We start from the raw sequence: 24,382 nt of genomic DNA on the forward strand, positions 1-24,382 counted from the left end.
AAAAAAATCTTGTTTTAAGGTAATTTTAAAATACGGTTCTTCTCAGCAGCGAAAACGTTGTGGAAGCAACTCTTAGCTGATTAGTGAAATTAGCTACTAGGACTTGTCCAGATTGCTTGCAGTAGAAAATTGTTTATATCAGAAATACACATTGGCGTGCTGGTCGCTGCAGAAAATATGGGCCCCCAACATATGCTGACATAATTTTTCTACCCCAGGTCTCATTATATACTTAAAAATAAATTAATACAATACTATTCTACAAAACCAAATAGATAATTTGTATAGCAATTCCTGTGTGCTTTAGGTTTATAATGGTGATGATACTTCCAAGATAACTCTCCTGCTGCTTGAAGGAAGCTCAGCCCTTCTACTCCAATGGACTGAACACATACATGGCCAAATGTTGCTTAAAGGATAATCAGGGCTCCATCTTTCTTGTCCCCTTCAGACTCTGGCACGCATATACCCACAAATGTCCTTAAGAGAATGATATATAATGGCTTTATTATATATATAAATGCTACTTGGGAGACAGACTGGTGCTATTGTACAGTCATGTATTTTTAAGTAGGGAAATTTAATAGGGGTACAGAGCAGCACATGCATTGCTACAGGAGATATTAAGAATTCTCCCTCTGGTTTTAGATCAGCTTAAATATGCAAACCCTTTTCTTCCCCTCATGTTCTATTTTGCAGAAAAAAAATCAAAATGACCTGATAATTCAGAATCCCTTGAAGAATAAAATGAAAAAAAGTGGATATACAAATATTTTTATCCCAAATACAGTAGAATATATATTCTGAATACTGGATGCTGATGAATTCTGAGCAGGAGTCCATGCACAGTCTTAATGGGTCCACAAGTCACTTCAGATCAAGATACTGATAGAAGGCAGGACTCAAAAACAAGATAACTCCTTTAGCTTTCTGAAGGTGGATGCTGAAACTGAAGTGCCTAAAAAAAAAAATTAAAAAATTGAACCTGACTACGTTAACTGTGTGAGAAGATGGAAACATGCTACAACATCATGTTTCTGTTCATAGTAATTTTATTAGGAAAATTCCTACCAAGCCATCAAGTATACTTTCACTTTGGATAATGCTAGCTGAAGATCAATATTCCAAAGCTTATCTTATCGAGAAAAATTATTTGGTTTCTAAAAGCATCATTAGCCTGCTCTAAATTATCACTTAATGCTAACGACTAGAAATAAAAGTCATATTGACTGTTCAGAGCAACTACCCTAGGAAGAGTATTTATGTTTAAGAGTATATATGTTTATCCCAGTTAGATGATATTTGCAATAGACTGCAGGTGACAACACCCCCCAGACACACAACAAGCCTCTGCAAAGTGGGTTGTACAGAATTCCTTTTGTCTTTGATGAAGGAGATGTAGCTAAAGGACATGGAAGTTAACTTCCCAACAGCATCTGTGTCTGTCTGGATAAAGGAAGAACACTCTCTCCAAGGCTATAAAAGCTGCATCCTTCTCAAATGGCTTGTGAATAATCCATAAATCAAAATGTTAGTCCTTGAAACACTCCCAGATTAAATTGCTTATCCATGTTTAGCAATCTTGTCTATCCACCTCTGAAAGACTACAGTGCCTTTTTGGCCTCTCCAGTCTGCATCCTGACTGTGCCCAGGCCTGTATCTGGGCTGTGCTGGTGTGGAGAAGAGAGAAGACAAGACCTCATATTAAGATTTTCTAATGGGAAAAGCTTTTAAAATCAGAAATCATGGAATTTTTCCTAAACCTGTAGCTTAACTAATAAGGTGATTCAATTTCAAATTATTACCCTGTGCTGGTTTAGCACGGAAGTGATTTTTTCTCAGGAACGTAAAGCAGAATGTTGACAGCTTGATTGACCAATTCAAGAGTTAGAAATGTCCCTGGACTACACAGGTTAAAAATCAGAGAATACCACAGAAGTTCCTTTTCCTTCCTGCCTTGGAACAGGTAACAGGGCCAGCCCCTGTTCCTGGCAGGCTGGCCGGGCCCTACCGCTGCTGCAGCATCTCAGCCAGACTGGGCACAATCAGCTGCTAACATCCTGCTAACATGACTTTAAAGCTTGCCCCAGCTGGGCCAAGGGAGATGTCCCCGGGAGCAGCTCCAAGCCTAGGCTGGGCTGGGCCCACCCCAATGTCACCAAGGGTTGGGGGGAGATGTCCACCAGCCTGGCTACTGAAATCCTGGCACTGTTTCTGAGTGCCCCTCACCATCAGTGTGGCTTTGAAATCCAATATCATGAGCCACAGCCTAAGAGGGAGAGACCTGGGCAAGAATTTAACTCTTTCACTGCACAGATGAAACTTGCAAAGCGCTAACCTTTCTTGAGTGAGAGGAAAGCCAGAAGAGTGAGAGACATGTAAAGAGACACTATGAAGATATTGGGGTCAGTTGAGGAGAAGTTATATCTTAGATGAGGAGATAGAGAAGATGCTTTGGTTTTTGGGCTGAAAGTCTTTTGTGAGCTCTGTTAACAGACTGTAATATGCTAGACTATCCCTTTAAACTGTGAAAAAAAATGCGTTGGGGAGATGATGAGAATATTTAGATTGTAGATTTGAGCAAAGGTATTTGTGATGGGCTAAGTAAATATTGAAGTAGCTGTGATCTTATGAGAAGATTGAACAGAGTAAGATAAAGACAAAGTGGTATGAAGCCCTCTGCCCTCCAGGGAAAAAGATCTGTTTCTTGAGATGGAGATGATTTTAGAGACGATGAAAAACCTTTGCATTTGGAATCATTCATCTTTAAAGTGATACCCTAATGAACTTCATGGGCTCATATGCAGCCACAGGAAAGGCTGCAAGATATGGGAGGGTTTTCACAACTGCAGATTTCTCCGGGAGGCTGTTTTTGTGAGTGTTAAAAGCCACAAGCAGACTGTTCTTTCTTGTGGAAAGTTACCATAACAGACCAAAAGAGACTTCTCTCTCTAAATGAACTGATGAAAGACTATTTTATAAGTGGTACTGACCTAGAGTTCCGAGTTTCATCTTTATACATTGTCTGGGAGAAAGAAAAGAAGCTGTTGGGGAAGAGGGAAATGTTTTGAAGGTTTTATTCTGATACTTACTAATTTTTTCTTTCTTGTAGTTGTGTTAACAAACCTGTCTTAATATCTCTTAAAGTTTGAGCCTGCTTTGCTTTTTTTGCTAATGCTATTTCACATCAGAAAAAGAGTAAATGATTTTAGCAAACATTCAAACCATTATACTAATTTTGGGAAACAGAAATTGGCAAAGGTGAAACCACTACAACTCCCCTCATCACATCAACCTGCGCATTTTCCTTCCATCCCCAAGCTAATACCACCACTGAACATCCAGATTCTACTACTGTGTGGTTTCTTATTCATGTGGCAAAAATCAGGCAGGGTCCGGGTTTTTACACATTCTTATTCATCCTTTATCACTCTAAAACATAAACTGCTGTTTCTCACTCTAGAAAACTGCTATACCAAACACCCAGTTTAAAATCAAACCAGAAAATAAGGAAGCCAGGAGGCCATGCCTTGTGTTTTGATTCTCAGCCCGCATAAGAATTTAAAACTATTATGAAAAATTCTCACTAAAATTCCAGATTCTATTGGATTCCAGAACTGCATCACTTTTGGGTAGGGGGGTGTCTTCCACTGTTATTAACAGGAGTAGCACTACTTCTAGAACAAGTGTTGACATCGTTCTGCAATTGGATTTAAGAAGGGTGAACCAATTAATTCTTAGTCCACAGCGCATTACATACAAAAAGAAATAATTTTGTGCAGCATCTAAGACATGTGGACCTTCACTTGTTGAGACAACCTCATGACTTCTCCCAAAAAATACCAGCCGCAAATATGTGAATACAGCCCAACACTTTGGAACAACTGGAACTTCAAATCCAGTCTTCAAACCCAGACTGCAGCATTTTAATGACATTATTAGTTCACACAGCCACTCAGGAGTGCAAAGAATTGCTTAAACTATCAGGAATCTTACTATTTCTGATTATGTCTGCATAGAAAATATATACTGCTGGAATCCATTGGCACACAGTAATTCATATCTTACTATGACTTCTCTGATAGTAAAAGATTTCTTACCAGCCTTCAATGATCCATTGCACTTCCTGAGAGGTATTAATAATAGATTCCTATCAATCAGTTCATCATTTTGTGTGTGCCTTCAGTTGTATTTTCAATGTGTCTCAATTGAATCTTCTACCATAAACACAATTTTGCATCCAAGGAAGAACTTACTTTCTTGTATTGCATTAAGAATTTCTGAAAAGTCCACATCTGTCTTCTGTATGTCTGGTTTTATCCATATTTGCGTTTCCAGCTGGTTAGCCTGCAAATCCTCTCTTCCTTCTGAAGAAATTGAAGAGATTGATGGGATTTGTGACAGTGCAGTAGAAAATCCAGACAAGGGGCTTCAGGTGAGGAAACATACACATTGAATGAAGGTATTTCCATTTTTCCTCCTTAGAAGAACCAAATTTTCTTCAAACCAAGGAGGTTCAGATAGAACATGGACTGATTTAAAGCTAAATAGAATGAAACAATAACATTCTCTGCTATCAGCAATGATGCAGAGTCACCACTGGCAAGTCCCTCATTCAGGTGCCAATATACTGCCATGCCATGAGCATCATTTCACCATACCATCTACAAAACTAACTCCCAAATGTGAAAACAAACGAGATTTTGTTACAAATGACACAGGAACAAACAGACTAAAATAAAACACACACACAAAGTAAGTTTCAAGACAGAAAACAACCATTAGGACAAAAAGCGTGGACAGCATGTTTCAAATGCAGGGCACCGTAAGTTCTCATATGCCAACCTGATGGCATGACACAGTCTAGGAAGAAGTCCAGCACAGGAGTCCATTTCAAATGGATTCACATTGGTATGTAATGGTTCCTGTTTAAAAGCAGTGCAGAATAAAAACTTATTCTGGCAGGTCATACTTTCAAACCTATCTACATACAAAAATAGACACAAAATTTGCCCACTTCAATGCTCTTTCAACATGAGCAAAGAAAGCAGAAGGTTTTGAAGACAGACACTTTCCATGCAAAGAAAGGTGGCTGCATATCAAGAATAAACAGAAAATGGGCAAACAGATACAAGATGCTGGCTACAGCGTATCTGTTTACAGACAGAGAGAAAGAGGGAACTACTGGGAAAACCTCTGTTTTTTAAAGAGTAGCAGGAAATCCTTTCACAAAGGCATCTGTTACAGATGCTCTTGAGTACCTAATGGACAGAGCTAGCAGAGACCTTCAGTGGTCAGGGAGATATCTGCAGAAGGAGTTCATGACAAAAAGGCCAAGGTGGAAGAACAAACCTTCAGGTCATTTAGATTACTGTGCTTCACTAGATGGTATCATTCATGCTTTAGAAAAAAGCATTTTCCTTTCATCTACTGTGTGCCTATAGCAAGCCACTCTTATTTGGAATTCTCAGCTGGCCCATTGAAGTTTTCTCCTTGACAAATAACTCTCGCTACTGCCTTGATGGGAGCAACAAATAATATTCCTAGGCACAAAAATTACTCAAACATATTTTAAAGGCCCTTCTTCACTTTTTGGAAATACAGATCTCAAAATGGATACACTTTGACCAGCTTAATCCTTTATTATTTTTCAGTGTTAAAATATTATAAATCCAAATTGTCCCATGCTTGCTTCAGTGTATTCTTTTGTTCCACAGCAAAGATTCACTGTTGTCATAGGTTGACACAGTTTGGTTTTTGGTTAATGGAATATTGCCCTGCCAAGACCTGGCACTTTGTCTTAGAAAGGACAGGGACCTATCAGGGGGCAGTTCTTTCTATTGGCAGGTGGTTTGACCACTGAGAGAACTGAAGGCGACTTTTGGTAACACTCGTATGAAGCTGAGTGTGCCCAAGCCAACGCCTTTTTTTTTCCCAGCCAGAGAAAGTAACACAGCTCTGGGGGGCAGCCCAGGCTGCCCAGTGTCGCTGTTTCCCCGCTGTGGGGGGAGCCGGCCCTGCTCTGGCCGTGCCCCCATCGGCTGCCGGGGCTGGAGGCTGCAGTTTAACATCTAGTGAACTTCTAAAGCTGACCCCTGAATTGGCCAGGGCCAGGGGAGATGTTCCTTTTCTCCCCCCATGAGACTGGGAGTGGGCAGGATGCCCCCTATGATCTTGGCTGCTGAGCCCCCGGGCTGCCCGAGCCGCTCCCATCTCTCCATCTCTCGGCCCAGTTTCTCCCTCACTGCCCCATCGGCCCGCACGGCCCTGGAGTCACCCACAGCTGGGAGAGAAGAGGACCTGGGCAAAATTTAACTCTTTCTTGGCACAGATGAAATTTCCAAAGCCCTAACTTTTTCCTCAGTGAGAGAGACAGCCAAATTTGAGACATGTAAAGGGACAATATGGAGATCTCAAGGTCAGTAAAGGAAGAGTGTGCTCTTAGGTGGAAGAGATGACAAGTTGCCTTGGTTCTAGGCTGAAACATCTCCTGTGAGTTATGGTAACAGACTGTAATATAAATATGGTAGAATAATCCTTTAAATCGTGGACAATATGAATTGGGGAGATGATCTGTGGATTTTTGAGCAAAGGTATCTGTGATTAACTGAGTGAATATTAAATTAGAAGTTGTGATTCGGCGATTTCATAAGAGGTTTGAAGAGAGAGAGATGAGAAGAAACCCCCTGTGCCAGTGAAACAAGTGAGAAGACATCTCTGTTCCTTGAGATGAAGAATCCTTTGAAGTTGTTTATCTTTAAAAAGTGACACCTCAATATAACTGTGAGTCTACAGCCCATATGTGGTCATGGGAAAGGCTGTGTGATATGGCAGTTTCCACAACTGCAGAAGTTCCCCAGGTGGGCTGCATTTGTGAGTTAGAAGCCACAAGCAGACTCTTTCTCTTGTAGAAAGTTACCAAACAACAGGAGAGACTTCTCTCTCTCAAAGACTGAATGAAAGACTGTCTTATAAGTGGTACTGACCTGGAGTTCTGAGTTTTGCCTCTTTACATTCTTTGTAGAAAATGAACAGTTTGTGGTGGGAGAAAGGATTGGTTTAGAAATATCTTTTTTTTTTTTTTGTCTTTTCTTATTTTCTTCTTCTTAGTGTGTGTTAAAACCTGTTTACTTTTAAGTTGGGGCCTGTTTTGCCTTTTTTCCCCAAATTCTATCTCCCAGAGGTAAAAGAGAGCAGATACGCAAACCACCACACTAAATTTGGCAAAACAGAAATTCAGCAAACGTGAAAAGACTACAGCTGTTGTTAACATCAGAGACAACTCCCCTTGCAGATTCCTGCAAAGTGATCTGTCATAGCAGCAGCAGGAGTCAGCATTTAATGATGTAGAACAAAGAGAATTTCTTAAGTGAGAGAACTGATTATTCATACAATAGCAGCCTAGGGAAAACAGAAGATGGCTTCAGGGATGAGAGGCTAAGATTTGCCCCAAAAGAGATTTCTAAGGCCCAAGAAAATATACTCCAGCTGCTGAAAAATACATACAAACAATATGATGGAAGCAGAAAAGTAATCAATGGACAGCAATTCAGTTAAGCAGTTTTGCAAATTGTCGTTCAGTTTCTTCTTAAATACTCAGCTACCACTTTTAACATATACCATTTCATACTTGCATCCTCACATCCAACAGCCTTTGTTCTGCATTTCAACCCTAGTTAGAGCAAATTATTGACAATATTGACAAGTATAAAATACCCTCTCTTCCCCCAAATCCTATATCCTTGTTACATTTAAGTCACTTCCTCAGAAGAGATGAAGGTAGCAGGATCCCTGCAGCATCTGCAGCAGATCTGAACTAATTGGGCCAGGGAGAAAGGAAGTGGCAGTCAGCTATGGAGGTTCCTAAGTGCTGACATCTGATGGACTAACCATAGACCTGTTAATAAAATTAAACTCTCAGAGAATGTACATAGTCAACTTCAAAGCCCCTCTTTAAATAACAAAAACCAAAATGTCTAGGAAGTGGTCAGAAAATGACCAGCCTAAACCTGACTGTATTTCAGACAATGAAGTGAAGACAATTTTGCTGCATTCAAATTTCTTCTCCTGTATTTGATCCTCTTGCAGTATAGGGAGCTTTCAGCAATCCACAGAAATGACAATGTTCTGTGCTTGTCTGATTCACAGTAGCCTTAATATCTGGCCTCACTGCACAAGTATCAGATTAACAGCATCCAGAGATTTATTTTCTTTACCTTACCACAGATCTCCAATACTACATGCAAAGACAGTATCTGATGTCACTGCTGCTATTGATGGATCACTAACCTGCCTTTAGCATTTCCTTCTTGCTTTAGCAGCTGCTGATTTATGTTTTATCAGTGACATGTCCCACTGAGTAAAATCTAAGCAATATTGTCTAAGGGGATGGTAAAGACTCTCCACAGAAGTATGAGAAATAAACACATAAAAAAAGGAAGTAAATATTAAATTTTAAAAAATCTTATTTTTTTGTTTTTTTTTTAGATCAGTCAGATTTTTCTCAGCTTACTGAGACTTTCTAGTCCAACTGAAATAGTATTTTAAATTAACCCTTTGGCACTCCCTCTGATTTACTCATTGATGCATAAAGTTGTGCATAAAATAACATACTTTTTCCTTTATTTGTCTTGAAGCATCCCAATTAGTTAGGTTAAGAAAACAAATGAGATTTTTAAAAGACCTTTAATTTTTAGCAGCTAAATAAGATGGCTTGTTCTAAGTCAGAATTTTAACATACTTCGAAATATAAAAATGACCAAATGTATCAGAGAAGCAACTTGTGTTTAACAAGTTTAACATATTTAGTATGGTACTGATGTTAAACAAGAGCACTCCAACTTGTAGTGAAAGATTTTGCCATGTGAGTGGATGCTCCTGTCACAGGGCCATCTACCTCTAAAAGGGTGATACTTAGCAAGAACAAATATAATTTTAATATTAGCAGGTTTGTTTTCCTACACTAAGTACCACAGTAGGTTCTACAGAGAAGTTGCTCCTTCTTACCAGACCTGCTTCTTTAAAGCAAGCAGAAATCTGCTGTGCATGGTGCCCTTTTCACTCTAGGCAAACCCGAGTCAACAAGGGATAAAGAATCATCCCTTCAGGCACATATTCTATTGGCTTCTTCCTGTGAGTTCTTGGTAGGTCATCTATGTGAAAAGCAGAGCTTCAAACGGAAATTGCATTAAGCATTTCTTATACATGTTAGTCAGGGGTCTGCATGTGTATGTGCAGCACAGCTTGACTGCTCTCAGTTCTGGCACTTCTCATTTCTGTGACAGGAGTAGAAACAAAATGTACAACATAGCTGGCCTTCCCTGGATCTGCCTCATGACTGCACTGGACCACACAACTGTAACAGATGAAAACCGTTTTGGTCTAGTTATTGCTTCAATTATTGCAGACAAAAACTCCCAAGCTGTTCTAAGAGTCATGGAATGTATGCAAATATATATTAATATACATGTCTTCCTAGCAAGATAAAGTTGGCCTGAAAACAGTAGTTCAGAGACAGATGATTATTTCTTTAAGTGGAAGGCTGATGTGTATCATAACAAGTCTTGCAGAAAGAGCTGCTTTTGCTACAGTGGTCAGAAACTTTTTTTTCTGTAAGAAATCCTACATCATGTTCTTTTTTGTTCTTCACCAATCAGTATTGTTATAGTCTTTCTGCCTAGGCATTTTTCTCTCCCACAGCATTGTGTGAAGACTGTACACATCAACTGTACTTCAGTGATTACATTAGATAGATTTTAATACATCAAAAGTATTTCATTTTTTGTTTCTGTCCTTAAATCTCTCCTGTACAATAGTGCAGAGTTTCACAAAGCAAAATTATCACTGCTAAGTATGTTCTCAACTCAGGATACAGAAACATGTCTTGTGTCCTGCCTTGAGCTTCCTCTTCTCTGCACAGAAAAAAAAGTCCTTATTTGCAAAACGCAACTTTGGTTCACCAGCCCAACACTTGACTCCTTTCTGGAAAAAGACTGTTACCGACAAACTTGTCTTCCATCCTTGGTCCTTGCCAGCAGCACTAAGCTTCTTCTAGCTTACATCTTCAACACAATTTCAAATTTCTACAGAGGAGGTGGGGTGTGTGTGGTGAGCTCCCTTCTCCTTTCATTTTGATGCTTGTTTCCAGTCCTGGGTTCTTTTTAAAGACAGCATTGAGGATAAGGACAGGAAAACTCAGATGTTTAATTCTCTGTTTCTGAGAACTTCCTGACATATTTTTACATTTAAGGCAGCATAACATCAGAATAAGAACAGCTGTCTGCCACATCTACACATGTACATGTAGTGACAAACTGGAATATCTTAAAGGTCTCAGTTTTTCACAGTACAAGGTACTTACTTGTACCAATGTATGTCACCGGATTTTCCCCATCTAGCTACAAACATCCTCAGTTTTCGAAAACTTTTAGGTAATTGTTAATGGTACACATTGAGAGGTCTTTGGAGACTTCTGATTTAAGACAAAGTGCTCCATAATAATAGCATTCATACACAATGTGTTTCCAAGACTGAAAAATTTGGAACACTGTGGAATTACTTGCAGGCCTCTGAAAAACTTCTGACCTGGTAGATTCCTATAGATGTCTATAAATACATAAGGACTTTCACATAACTTTTGCTATTCTTAATTGATTTATCAATTTCCTTAAAATGAAAGTGTCTATCACTATTTGGTATAGCTAAACACATCTTCTGGTATGCAGAAAACATTATCTATCTTAATGGTTTTCACAGTGTTTATGAATAAAATAATGTGTCTGCCTCTTAGGATCCAAGCAGAGTGCAAAAGCACAAAAATATCTTTTTAGTTTTGAAAATTATGGAAATAAAATTATAGGGCTTCTTAATTTTCAATAAGAAAGTCCAAGGAATATTAGGAAGAAAAATTCAACTCCCAAACCATTCTGGCTAAAATGAGACACCTATGCCATAGCTATCTCTACATGGTCATGTATATGATCATTTTAAAAGCACAGCAAAAAAAATACTTGAATTAGTTTTGAAAGGAAATTTAAAAGTAGATTCCCTTTGTATTGTAATACATGATATATGCAAGACATGACATATATTTAATTGTTAGAACTCTTTTCTTATCTTCCAGAAGTAGCAGTAGTGAAGAGGAGATTTCTGAACACATAATATTACTGATTTATCACAAACTATGGTATTTTGATGGCATATGGTGTCAACTCTCCCCTCCATTAAACCCCGTGCTGGCATCAAACACACAGTTTGTGCCATTTAACTATAGAGATGTGGAAACTTCTATGTTCAGCACTTGTTCTTTCTCTTTCATGCTGTGAATACCTTTTCCAGAGACAACCATAAGAAAAATGGACAGAGAACCCTTGGTGCAAAGCAATACCTTGAAAATGTCCTCTACTGTCACAACAGCCTGAACACCAGACTATAGGGACAGGGTCCTGATTGCCCTCAATTCTCATATTTCCAATTCCATCACTGCCCAGAATGAGCTGTGGGCACGAGTGCAGTCAAATTCACCAACGCTGTGCTCATTTCATCAAGGGGGAGGCACCTCTTAAGATGTGGGTTTGAACAGCAAAACTGCAGAGAGCTAATAATTTGTGTCTCCCACATGGGCAGAACTCAAATGAGCAAACTACTGGACTGCTCTGCAAAAGCCCATAACCTCTTGCTTCATTTCCTGTCTATGCTCAGAGGATGCCTCAATGTTCTGATTATTGAAAGAACCTCAATATTCACACAGAAGCCCCAAGCATAAAATGTCACACATTCTTATGCCTAACATTTCCATTCACTTGGCTCTATTTGGCCCTGGTTCAGATTCTTCAGCAATCAGTAGAGAAACAGAGTTGAACAACAAGCCTTTGGAATTGCTTCCTACAAGGACTTCAGTGATTAGACAAAGAGACAGGGCACCAAAGTGTCCAGCCTATGGGGAACAAAGCTACCCTTTTCAAGTGTTACCATACCTGAGATGGATATTCACAAGATAGTCTGAAAATGCCACAAAGCTACAGAGTATAACTAAGTAAAGACATTTCTCCACAGTTGTGTATTGCAAATAAAGATCTTGAAAGAAGTCTAAGATCTAAACACATTGAACAATTCAGTCCATTTCCTACTACCTTTATTTCTATAAAAATAATAGTAAGAATGATTGTTAGCTTCTCCTGTTTCCTCTTACACTGTGAGCACACATATAAAACCACAGCTATCAAAGATCACTATCACATGTGTTCAAACATTTGTCTGTGTTTGAAAAATCTATCTACTTGTGAATGATAAGCCCCCTCTTACCAATATCAGAGGTCATTAGCAAGCAATTCATTAAGGGGAGGAGAGGAAAACATTTGCTGAACCAACAGTTTATTGCAAAACCCTCACCCAGTTCTCAAGTCAGTAGTTTATTGATGAGACAAACAGAAAATCTGGCTGCACAGGGAACAACCTGACAGAAAACTTCAGTGTACCAAAGATTTACTTTATTATAATGTGGGACATCAAGACAGCTTTTTAAAAAATACCAGGTGTCTTTTTCAGGTGTGTTTTAAGGTAACAACCAGTTATATTCACATTGTACCACAGCAGTGCCTTCACAGTCTAAATATAACCTGATAATTAATTCTGGCAGAAAGTACCAGCAGTTGAACCATTTCAGAAAGTTCAGCTGTCCTAAGACTGTTGAGGAATGAACTCGGGATTGAGGATGAATGAGGATGAATCATAGGATTGTGAAAATGGTTATACTGAAGACAGGATATCGGAACAGAGGTCTATCCAGAGCAGGATCCTATTTCTGAAACCAAATGCTTAGCCAAAGGGAGTAAGAACAGTGCAAGTACATTCAGTTTATCCCCAGTCTGTCCCTTCCAGCTTGGAAAGATATACAGATTTCTGGAGTGGAAAGTTTCATTTGGATGACAAACATTCCCACAGCTACCAACATCCCCTTTCCCACAGATCTGTTCCTTCTATATTCTCTGTACCTTTTGAGTTAACAGGTAGTCATCAAATTCCTCCCTCCCCTTTTTACTTACCTTGTTTCCAGTTTTCATGAACTAGAAGACCTGCTCCTTTGTTAGAGCATCATAAGCCCTCTCCCAGGCCAGGGAAGAGCTACCATGCAGACCCCATGAAATATGCCTTCATGTACAGAAACTAAACACAGGTCAATGAATCCCACCCTAGTTTACAACAGGGAGAGGATATGGTTCCAACCTACCAGCCTGGTAAGGGAAAGCTTATGATAAATATAACCATTCAGTAGCAAACTGGAGTGGAAGAATGGGACCAATATTTATATATTATTTTGTAAAAATATTCTTTCTCAAAATTTTAATTTGTCTTTGAGAGAACCTTACGAACAGCAGGAATCCTGCCCTTTATACTGGTGCAGTTGACCTTTCTTATATAGCCTTGCAACCTACTATAATTACAAAAACCTGCAAAGGAGAAATAGAGCACTTTGACATTAAAATGCATGGACTAGTATTAGGCTGTTCACTTAAGATGCCTATCCCAAAGAGATTATTTTCAGCAACTGGCACTAGGAAGACTCTCCCTTACAAGCAGTAGGAGAGTATTGGAATAGCAAGGGTCATAATTTTCAGGCATTCTGGCAACACAGAAAGTTCAGTTGAGGAAATGTGCTGTTTTGATGACCCTTAAAAATCTTTCATCAGTGTAATAGGTCCTGAATTATTTTCTATGTTTGGTGCATTTCTAAAGCAAGGTCTAAATGAAGTACCAAACTGTTGTGCCATCTCCCTTTTTCTATTTTAACTACCATTTTTCTATGTTTCCAGTAATAAAGAGGACCTTGGAAAGTCATATGCTCTGTGCTCCATTGGACCTCTAAAGCATAAAATAGTACAGAACTGCACTCCCAAGGATGGGAGCAGCAAATACTGTGCTTCTGTGAAAATCCCAGCATGCAGAGGGCACATTTGCTTTCCTGAGCTATCCAGCCACACATGGCACAGGAACAGTCAGTGGTCTGTATGACCCAAAGGAAGTTCTCAGAAACAAAGAACAGATTAGAAATTATGTCACCTCTTTGCTATGCTGCTGCCTTTATACCTGGTCTAAGTTATGATGAGTTTTATGCAACTCTTCAGGTCTTTTGAGCTTTTTTGGCACCACAGTACATTGGCTGGAATTTCCAGTCGGTTCATTTGAACCCTGGAAGCACTTACCTGAAGCATATCTACTCATCCAAGGAATAAGCCTCCTCTCCTGATTTTTGTTTTGTTTTGTTTATGTTGGGTTTTTTGTTGGTTGGTTGGTTTTGGGTTGCTTTTGGTTTTGTCTGTTTGGGGTTTTTGTGGGTTTCTTTTTGTTTGTTTGTTTGTTTGTTTAAATTATATAGGAAGGTCTGGCTTAATCTTGAGACACCAGAATGAACCAGCAGACATGGTATAAGGAAAGAGGTCGTGCTATCTTTTGGAATGATACAAACCTTTTGTAGAAATTAGTAACACTGTGCAGCCCTATTTTAGTCAAATCCCTTTCTGATTTTAAAAGCATCTCTGCCAAAGTAGAAGCTAGTTTGCTCCATCTTTTGACAGTCTTCCTGCAAGAATATTTCTTTGGAATATATGTAACATATTTAACATTAGAAATAGAGTCTTACATAACACTAAACCCCTTTAAGCAAGAACTATAGAGCTAAGAAAAAGCCTCATTTTTCAGTCAAGCATTACAAGAACATAATAACTGAGTATTCAAAGTTCCTCTCACTGTTCCTTGAATTATAAGTTATTTTTTAGATTAAATGGGTCATTTCTTTCTCAGAAACTTTGCAAAATTTTATATATTGTCTATTTTCTTCAGAATAGAATGGTCAAGTTTTTTAAAGACAGCTATGTTACACTTGTCTCAGGACATTATAACCTTGCTCTAGGATCAGATGAGTTTAGTCCTAAGCCTTTTCCTGTTTTTTCCTTATGAAAGGAAACTCTCTGATGGTAGAACAATTAGGAACATCCAAAGAGAGCGGCCTCTGTGAGGTGACTACATATTGTGAACTAACAACAGCCAGGAGAGCTGAAATCTTAGGGCAAATTGTACTGATTTTAAAGTAACCATGCATAATTGATTGCAAGGCTGAATGAATGATTGTTTTGTAACAGTGAACAGGAGAGTGATGAAAGCAGAAAGGAAAAAATATTAGTTTTTGAAAAGAATTATGTTTAAAAACACATAGCCCCCAGAGAAGCAAAACACCCTCAAAGTCACCACTTAAAATTATTAATGCTATTTTTGAAGTCCCTTATTGAGAATATGCACAGGTCCCTCCCAGACAGATTCAGTACTTGTGTGTGTCACGTGCAGCACAAATCGATACAGAGGGATGCAATTTCTGCCTGTATCAAATACATTTAAATTAAACAAGACCGATAGCATTGAAAAACAGTGCTTTTTGTGCTACCTTTTTTTTTTTTTTTTTTTTTGTGTTCACATGCTGTTGCAAAAGTGTTCTCCAAAGTGCTAGAATGAACATTCTAGGACATTTGATACCTTAGGACCAGGAATTTTCAAAGAAGTTACTTTTGTCATAGAAAAGTAAAGGGCTGAATAAAATAGGCTGAACGACTAAACAAAATGATAGATTTCAAGCTCTGCATTATCTGCGAGCTAGTTCCGCTCTTAATTTCAAAGAACTGCATAATCACCATGTGGTGTCCTGCCACTCAGTCCAGTGACAAAAGGTCCTCATGGTAATTGAGGCAAACTGTTCTTCTCATTAGGAGCTTTGCAGAGGCTGCAGAGCACCAACAGCTGGGAGAATGAACAGTCTGTGTTCAGCAGGGAGGTGTTTACAGATCACGCTTGAAATACCAACATGGGAGAAATTTTGCTCCACGCATTGACTTACATTGCTTTGAACACAGGCTGTATATAAAGGGAAAAAATTAATTATGCAGGCTGGTTTCTTTGACATTAATGTCCCTTCTGCATAGGAATGATTCTTGTACACATGTGAGGGTTTTAATATGAAAATTAGTTTAATGAGGGGAATACTAAATGTCTTTGAAATCTGCTCGCATTTTCTATTCTTCATTCCACATAAGAGAAAGTTCTATGTACACCCAGCAGAAAGCATATTGAAAAAGATTGTTCCCCTCATAATGCTAGACAAGTAAGATAACAGCATTACTGTCAGTGGGAATTCAAATCTCCAGATGAATTTACATCAACCATCCCCATGCCATGCATGCATTTGCTGCCAAGAAATACTTGCATGACAGCGCTTCCTGGCAGAATTATTTGCAGGGTTTTAGTCTTTTAATCTAGAAGAGATGCATGCCACACGTCCTGCCAGTCAGCAATGAAAAGAAAATGGGATTTAATCAGCAAGTTACATCCAACTAACAGATCTTCTAAAGACCATTTACAATCAAATGTAAATGCTAACAAGCATATGCATATTTTGTGATGAGAAATGGATATCTTTTGCACATTATTATTTTTATAAATTACCATTCTTGAAGGCTTCAGTCCTAGATTTTTTGATAATTCAAAGTTAATTAATTTGTGAGTAAGATTATTAAATATATTTCCTTTTTTCCTTTAATTTTGATTGCTAGTTTCAAGAGCCATACCATTCTACTCACCTCCCAAGTCAGTTTTTCTGTTGCCCAAGCCCCCTAGTTCTTCTTTCTTATTTACAAGCTCAGTAAGAAAGTCATCGATAAAAAATGCTACAGATTGATAAGCAATAAAAAAAGAGGACCCAAATGTAAAGAAAACCCTGTCCAAGGCAAACATGCCTCCTTTTAAACTTGTAATTTATCAAATACTTCTTATCACAAAAAGCAGGCGAATGCAAGAAAAGTTTCTCAGTGAATTTCAATAATTCCAGTTGACTTTCACCATAATGCCAGAAACTAGTTCTTTAAGCATATAAGTTCTTTCAAATATCATCAATATGCCTATATAATTTCAGGTAGCAAGGAATGTCCTTTCCAAAATGTACAATTCTTTGGCTTTGAAAGGGGTATTTTTGAACACTAAATTCTTGAAAGAAAAATTTCTAGAATATTTTTATGTGTTTCCCAGAGTGAAGCATCTTTACATGTTAACTAAATTTTGGAAATAAATTATTTCAAAGACAACCCCTCCTTCTGGTTGTGTAGATTACCTGCAGTACTGATTTCTGTAACTGATATAAATTACAATCTACATTATTGTATATACACTAATATATCTAAAGATCAAGATGCGCTAAGGTTTTACTAGAAGCATAGAGAGACAAAATCTTGCCAGGGAACCTCTGAATTCCTGTTATTACAAAATGGGTAACAAGTATTAGGAAATGTTGCAAGTAGAGAATAACTAAGAAGATTCCAGAGTTTCACACAATGAAAGTATTTACTTTACAGCTGCTTAGACATATCAAATAAGATATTCTTCCACAGCCAGCAAATTTAGGGACTCCTAGAAAAATGAGGTTTGACAAGTTCTGCAGAATCTGAAAATAAAGAAAATTTTCACCAAGAGAATGAAGCACTGTAACATTGTCTTGATTTGGAATAGATTAACATTGGAAAGACCAGACAGAAGCCCAGAAACCAAAGTACTGCTTGTTGAACAGCAGAAGTGCAATGCTGTCAGAAGGGAGGCGAGGGGCTTTTTGTCCCCAGATTTGCCTAACCCTTACATTGAGGGAATGTACTGGGATAACAGCTTAACCCCCTCTAGGCTTGTTTCATACTACATTTTGCTGCTCTTACAGAGAGCCTAAATGATGGTACCATTGCTTTAAAATGAGCCTTCTGTGCACAACACAGACACCACTATTCTACACTGTAGTCCCAATTCACTGCAGCCAGCAGTCTGTCCCAATGGCTTTGAACTCTTGAATTCAGTTGCCTTGTACCCCACTAGCCACAACACACCACAACTGCTCCTACAGATGGAAAATGATAACTGGAGGTTTCTCAAAACTAAAATCACGCTGTCCCTGATTTTGGAAAGGAATGCCTATTTGCCTTAATGCCATTACATCTAAAGTTATCATCTGATTGCTTATATTCATCTTTACTTTTCTTCCCTGTTAGAGAAAGTTCCCTCATATGGATGCACCTGCAAAGGTGTCAGGAGTCTTCCCTTCCCCATTAATAGCCTTTTTCTTCCGCTTGTTTCTCCATTTTCCTCTGTGTTTTGTTTCAGTTACTTGACACCTTTATATCTGCTTAAAATCCAAGCTCGGAAGTTGTAGTTCTGCTCATGGCTGAGCAGTACTTCTTTGCAAGCTTCACAAAACAAGTTTTAAAATTTTATTTATTTTAAGTAAGGTACAGTACAGACAACCCACTGCTTCCCAGCCACTCTAACACCCAGATTAATAATAGAAGTCACGAGCCCCAGGCTTCTTACTAGTTACTGGCAGGGAAGTAACTGGAAAGAAATGCAGGAACAATGAACAGTATCTATTATTTCTTGTCCTTAGCAGACAGCTACCTATGAGCTTCATTCAAAGCTGCTGCCAAATAAATAGAATTCATGATAGATAACAAAAGTTGTCATTCTTGAAAGAAGAAATGGTGCAAAGGGAAAAAAAGTTGCTGTGAAGAAAACAGAAGTAGTGTGCTATCAAAGAAAAAAATATAGTCTCAACCTGCACTTTATCAAGGATCTTCTTTCCATGGTCCTGTCTCTTTTACTGATAAGAATTAAAATGCCATTTTAAGTCCTAAAAATACCTTCTCGTATGCTAGACTGCCTTAATGTTTGGAGTATATGCTAACTGGACAAAGAAAATACCAGAGTGAGCATAGCATACACTACTCCAACAGTGAGAGCGACTTGATTGTGATAATAGCAGTCCAATAGAAGGAAAAACCCAAATTGTGTGGACTGTTTAAAGTTAGATGGAACAAAACCCTACAAATTTACTGCATGCAGTAGCAGGATGATAGCTGAGAAAAGAGTGCTGTAAGATCTGGTATCTGAGCAATTAATATACTGAGTAATATCTGAGTAATTAAAGAATATTGTCTTTCTAAAATATCAAGCTACTTATGATATCTTAGGTAAGGTACTACCACTAGACAACTGATGTCTTAAGCCAATTATGAAGCTACAGCTGTTAATTTGTGACTTAGTTTGAGCAAAGAACATATGATTTTTTTGTTGTTGTTTAAATTAGAATTTCCTCTTAGGAATGCTATTCATTGATGTTGTTGCTGACCATAATCTTTCTTAGATCTGCTTGCATACAGCTCAAATGGTTGCAGTTTAACCTGGACACAAACATAAAAAATGAAAAAACGGGACTCTCAGTTAGTCAAGAGAAGACTCCTGTCATACAAAAAATACATCTGTAGGTCATAGATGTTCTTACTGTCCTAAGAGGAGAATATGACAGATAAAACTAACCTCATAAACTGAAAGATAATCATTATCCAAATGGTCACCAATGAGCTCCATTTTAGGAAACCTCTGGGATCTACCTAAAAAGGGGTCTTTTTCTCAATCAGAGGCCTGAATTTCCTGCTTGCATATAGTTTATTATTAAAGCACAGTCCATACTTATCAACAGATAGCTGTAGAATATGTAGCATCTCAAAATGAATGTTGTCATTGTGCATGTTCAAGATACTTTTTTTAAAAACTGTGATGCAGGACTTTTTTTGTCAATCTCTTAACATGCTGCACACATCACTATACATCTTTAGCAACAGCAACAATTCAATAGTAGCAATTTCTGAACTTCAACAAAAAAGACAGAAGCTGAAAAAACAGGACAAACAAGTGAACAGAAGAACTAAAACAAACAAAGCATATGGCTATGAGTTGCTGTAAATTCTTTAATCTGCATTGACAAAGGTTATGATGACTAAATACTATGAGTGCATGAAACTCATGGCACAGACCTGTATAGCAACTTACAATAGATAATCTAAAATTTATAAAAATTAAGCCATTTACTATATCTGCAAGTTAAAGGGGGGTACACTAAGAGTTAGCAAGGCATAACTGTCTGTCTCACATGAATAGACTCTGCCTCCCAGCACCCAAATTCCTGCATACATCATATATCATGCTTTTTTCTGGGGAGCAACACTGGGAGATTATTGAGACCCTCCAATAAATATGCTACAAAACTGACTTCATGGGCAGCTGTAATTTGCTCTGCTCAGGAAAGAAATTTGGAGTTTAATTTTCATTGTGAAAAATGACTGAACATGGCCAGTACAAATGTACTCACCTGCTGTAAGAAAAGATATTTCTAAAATAGCACTGGCAATTATCATCACAAAGAATGCGCTCATGATGCCAATTGGAATTTGATGGTTCCCTGGATATTTTGACTTTCTTTTGAAAAGTTTCATTTTGTTAACCAGTTAACCTATGTTGTAAGATCTCGTGCAGATCTAAAGGCTTTGTCAGTGTTATAGCAAGAAAGAGTTTGACCTACACCCTGGATTGTGTATTTGATCAAAACCAATTTTAGTGTCAATTATTGAATTCCATGGGGGATGCCTGTAGCCTCTAGAGCATTTAGCTCAAAGCTTATCAAAACTAAATATATATAATTACTAAAAAAACAATATCCCAAATGTCTCTGCATTACCATTTTGGATACCACTACACATTGTGGGGGGTTTTATGATTAAACTTACATTTTTATTTCCCACTTTCATCTGTCCCAACTGCTGTTACTTCCTATAATCTATAATTGACAAAAATATCAAATGTAAGCAGAAATCAATCAGTAATTCTGACAATCAATAGACTGATCTCCACGCAAGCATCATCTTAATACCAGCTTCACCATGTCATGGCACATCACATGTGAGATGGGAATGGAAAAGGTATCAAGGCAAATCTGTTACCTTGCTGATGAGTTTTTGCTTTTCCACCAGTGACTGATGAAATCGTAGATCCAGAAGATGAGGCTTCCATTTTTATTTGCCTTCTGGCTTGTGGAATTGAAGGATGCCCATCCACAGGTGGATGCTGTGACACTGGGTAGCTTGCTTCAGTTCTCCTCTGACAGACTTGCACACACTTTTCAGCCCCATGAATAGATAAATTTATACCTGAGAGGAATAAGAATTACTACTATTAAATACAAGAGATCAACATAGAATAACTAAAATCTAAGTTGTCAGGGTGTAAAATGGAGATGCAACAATCTTCTTAAAGGGAAAAAAAAGAAAATCGAAAGAGAAGTCTAAAAGATTAATTTTCTTGGAAAATTAAAAATGTGAACACCTTTTCTGCTGTGATGTAAGCATCAGATTTAGCCACAGTAATAGATATTTAAATTAATGCACAGTCATGGTTTACCACTTTACTGGTCTGCAGGAGGAAATATCTTCCATTCTTTCAAAATATTCACAAAGAACACAGCTCAAAGAGGACTATATAAATAGGTTAGCTACCATAGAGTTTATTAAATGACAGTTTTCAGATTGATGGATTAGAACTTGTCAGAAATTATTTCTTTTCTTCTGAGCCTTTACCAATACTACGATGTCTCATCATATGAAAAAGATGCTACAAGTGAGTTATTAACTATCTTTTAAGGCAAAACTAAAGGTCTGATTTGATGAAAGCAGTAAGGCTACAAACCACAATAATAAGACCTTAAGCTTGGAAAAAATTCTACTTTCTCCTGTCTTGTGAAACCTTATCATCAGTACTGGAAATCATCTTTCACACCAAAATTCTCAAATTTGTCACATAATCATTTTTATACTGAAATTGTGATTAAAAATCAGGCTTTATTTTTCCATAGAGAAAAGCAAAGTTGAAGTTTCCTATGTGGCTAATACACAGTCTTCGAAAGAAATGTTATCTTACAGTAAATTGCTGATTCTGACTTCCTCCTCTTCACATTGATGCAACTGCTTCAACTCCACTTGAACTGCTTTCAGCATACTCTGGCTGAAAACCTTCAGACAATCTCTTTTGGGCAAGAAAGATGAATTACACTTCTGCACTACTATTTTATGCTTAATTTACTTGTGACTCTTATTGCTTCTGTCAGCAAACTACTTTTGTTTTTAAAAAAACAAATGAAACACCACCAGACATAAATAAGCAAACTAAAAAGCAGATGGAAAAGCAGACCCTAAAAACTGAAAATGTGGATACTGTAAGCACGTTGTAAAGTGTAGTCAGACAAAATCGTTAGATGATATTGATTAGATTGCTCAGTTTTTTGAACTGAAACATCCAAGAATGCATTAATGACTCTGCTCTTCCAGCTCCCTTGGAAGTCACTGTATGTGAACCTCCAGGTCATAGAAGAGGTTTAGAATCTCTGAAATATTAGTAAACTTTGGTCCATAATATAGTACCAAGGGGAAAAGAGCTACCACTTCCAAAGGCAATTTGTGAAAACAGTGGGGTTGAAGACAGGAGCAAAGGCTGTACAAATTGTGTTCCTTTATGATGGCTTTGTCCATTCAGAATCGAAGCTGTGCACTCAATAGTTGTCTTTGCTTCTTGAGTCCAGAGCTGATCTCCTGCAGGAAATGTGAAGGCATGAGGAGTTTCCTGCAGCAACTTCTTACCTACTTTCTGATTTTAGGGCTAATGTAACTGCCAGCTTCTAAAGACTGTTGAAATCAGATCCTTAGGTGCAAAACCCAGTCATCTTATTCTTGTGAAAGGCAGCATACCAATCCAACTGAACAGAATAACAATGAGCTTGCCTGGACAACATGTTTCTTTGACTATGCTAGCTATAAGAGGCTTCAAACAGTGAGAAGCTATGCCCCAGCTGTAAAATGAGCTCTTTACTTCTTTTGCAGTCACTAGAACATTGTGATGCTCAAAACACTGATCAATTACCCTTAAGGTATTAAAAAATTAACTACGACAATTTTCTTTATGCATCACTAGAGCTTGTCACCTCATTTAAAACAATCATCCCTCTGAAGTTTACAGTGGAGTCAGCCAACGCTCAGCACTACACTTCAGCTTGTCATCAACATACACTTTCTAGCTGGATCTCAGTAAGGCTGTGCTTTCATTTTGTCATGAAAATAAGGATCTATTTTAGGAACTGGTTCCAAACATAAACTGACTGCTACATTACTTGGAGGTTCAAGTTAAGTTGCTTCTTCACATTCTGAAAATGGTCTATAAACTCTTGCACAGCTGTGACTGAGCTTCCTAAACTATTTCTGCAGCATGTTGGTTTTTTTTTTTTTTTTCAGACCTCAAAATAAAGGATACTGATGTCAGATTGCTATTCCTAAGAATTGCAAAATTTGCAGATTGATCACATCCAAAATTAGGTTCCATCAACAACTTGTTACTGGTTATATACAACCTTTTGCTTCTTTGTTTCTTTCTTCTAAAAAAAGATGATAAATCATACCTCCAAACTACGTGAGGAAGAATGTTCCAGCATCACTGAAAATTCTACAATTTTTTTTTGAAAAATTAAGGTTTTTTTAGACATATTTAAAAGTCTCCAAAACCAACTACACAAAGTGTGTCACAAATGTATACAGTATATTTGGAAGTTCTTCATTCCAATCTCATTGGTACTGCAGTTATTTTGTTCACAGAAGATATCCTTTTATTAGAAGAACTAATTTCCATTATTTTCCTAAGAGCCAGTACAGGACAAAGATGAAAATGCCCTTATTTAATTATAATTTCAGTTTTTCCAGGGAAAGATCAGGCCTTGATTTTCTATGTGTGTTTCTTTTGTTAAACTACAAGTCTGACCAAATATAAGACAGTAATACTGCAGTATTACCTTGTTTTCATGTGAGTGAAAATTCTTTTAAAAGAGATATTGGCAGTTGAAAATACATCCCCAGATGACATGCAGAAAAGCATAGACAAAGGGAGGGGGAATCAGAAGTAGAAAAGAGATGTGAACAATGCACGTAGCTTATGGCAGATGAAAACCTGGTGAACTATTGGCACTAGGCAGACTCTAGAGTAAACTCTCCCTATTTTCCCTGCAAATAACTCATAATGCTGATGAATCCTGAGGTCTGTGGATCAGAGATGTGAGAAAACAGCAAAGAGGTCTCTGAAGTGTAGATGGTAAAGTTGAATCAATTACTTTTTTGCAGCGTGACCATACCCACAGCATGACCACAAGACATAGAAAGAAAGAGAAGTTGACAGCAGCACACTGCAGTCTGGGTCTTAAACTAGCTGTATTTGGTGGAGTTTTTCTCCTGCCTTTAGGCTTGGCCATATAGCTGCTGACACTAAAATCCCCCTACCATTGCATGGCTCCATGGCCTTTGGTTGTACCTGTCCCTGCAGCATGGTGATTTTTAAGTGAGCTTAGCATTCATACTCAGTAGCTGGGTACAAGCACACTGGCCTGCTTTGACAGGTACTAAAGACATTTTAAAAACCAGGTGTTTCTGCTGTCTCAGCCTCT

The 24,382-nt window shown here is 38.0% G+C and overlaps 1 protein-coding gene across 1 annotated transcript in view; it reads right to left on the minus strand.

Moving 5' to 3' along the window:
* The window catches only part of ANO4 (anoctamin 4), a gene marked incomplete at its 5' end in the record, with an annotated part of 125,766 nt that extends 104,847 nt beyond the window's left edge, over positions 1-20,919 (minus strand). Inside the window, 2 exons of the mRNA XM_083859803.1 lie at positions 4,257-4,367; positions 20,850-20,919. Coding sequence (XP_083715929.1) covers positions 4,257-4,367; positions 20,850-20,919 — 181 coding nt within the window. The remainder of the gene's footprint in view (positions 1-4,256; positions 4,368-20,849) is intronic.
* Between the last annotated feature and the right edge of the window lie 3,463 nt (positions 20,920-24,382).

This window comes from Zosterops lateralis (genome assembly GCF_965231275.1).
Source record: "Zosterops lateralis genome assembly, chromosome: 4".
Taxonomy (NCBI): domain Eukaryota; kingdom Metazoa; phylum Chordata; class Aves; order Passeriformes; family Zosteropidae; genus Zosterops; species Zosterops lateralis.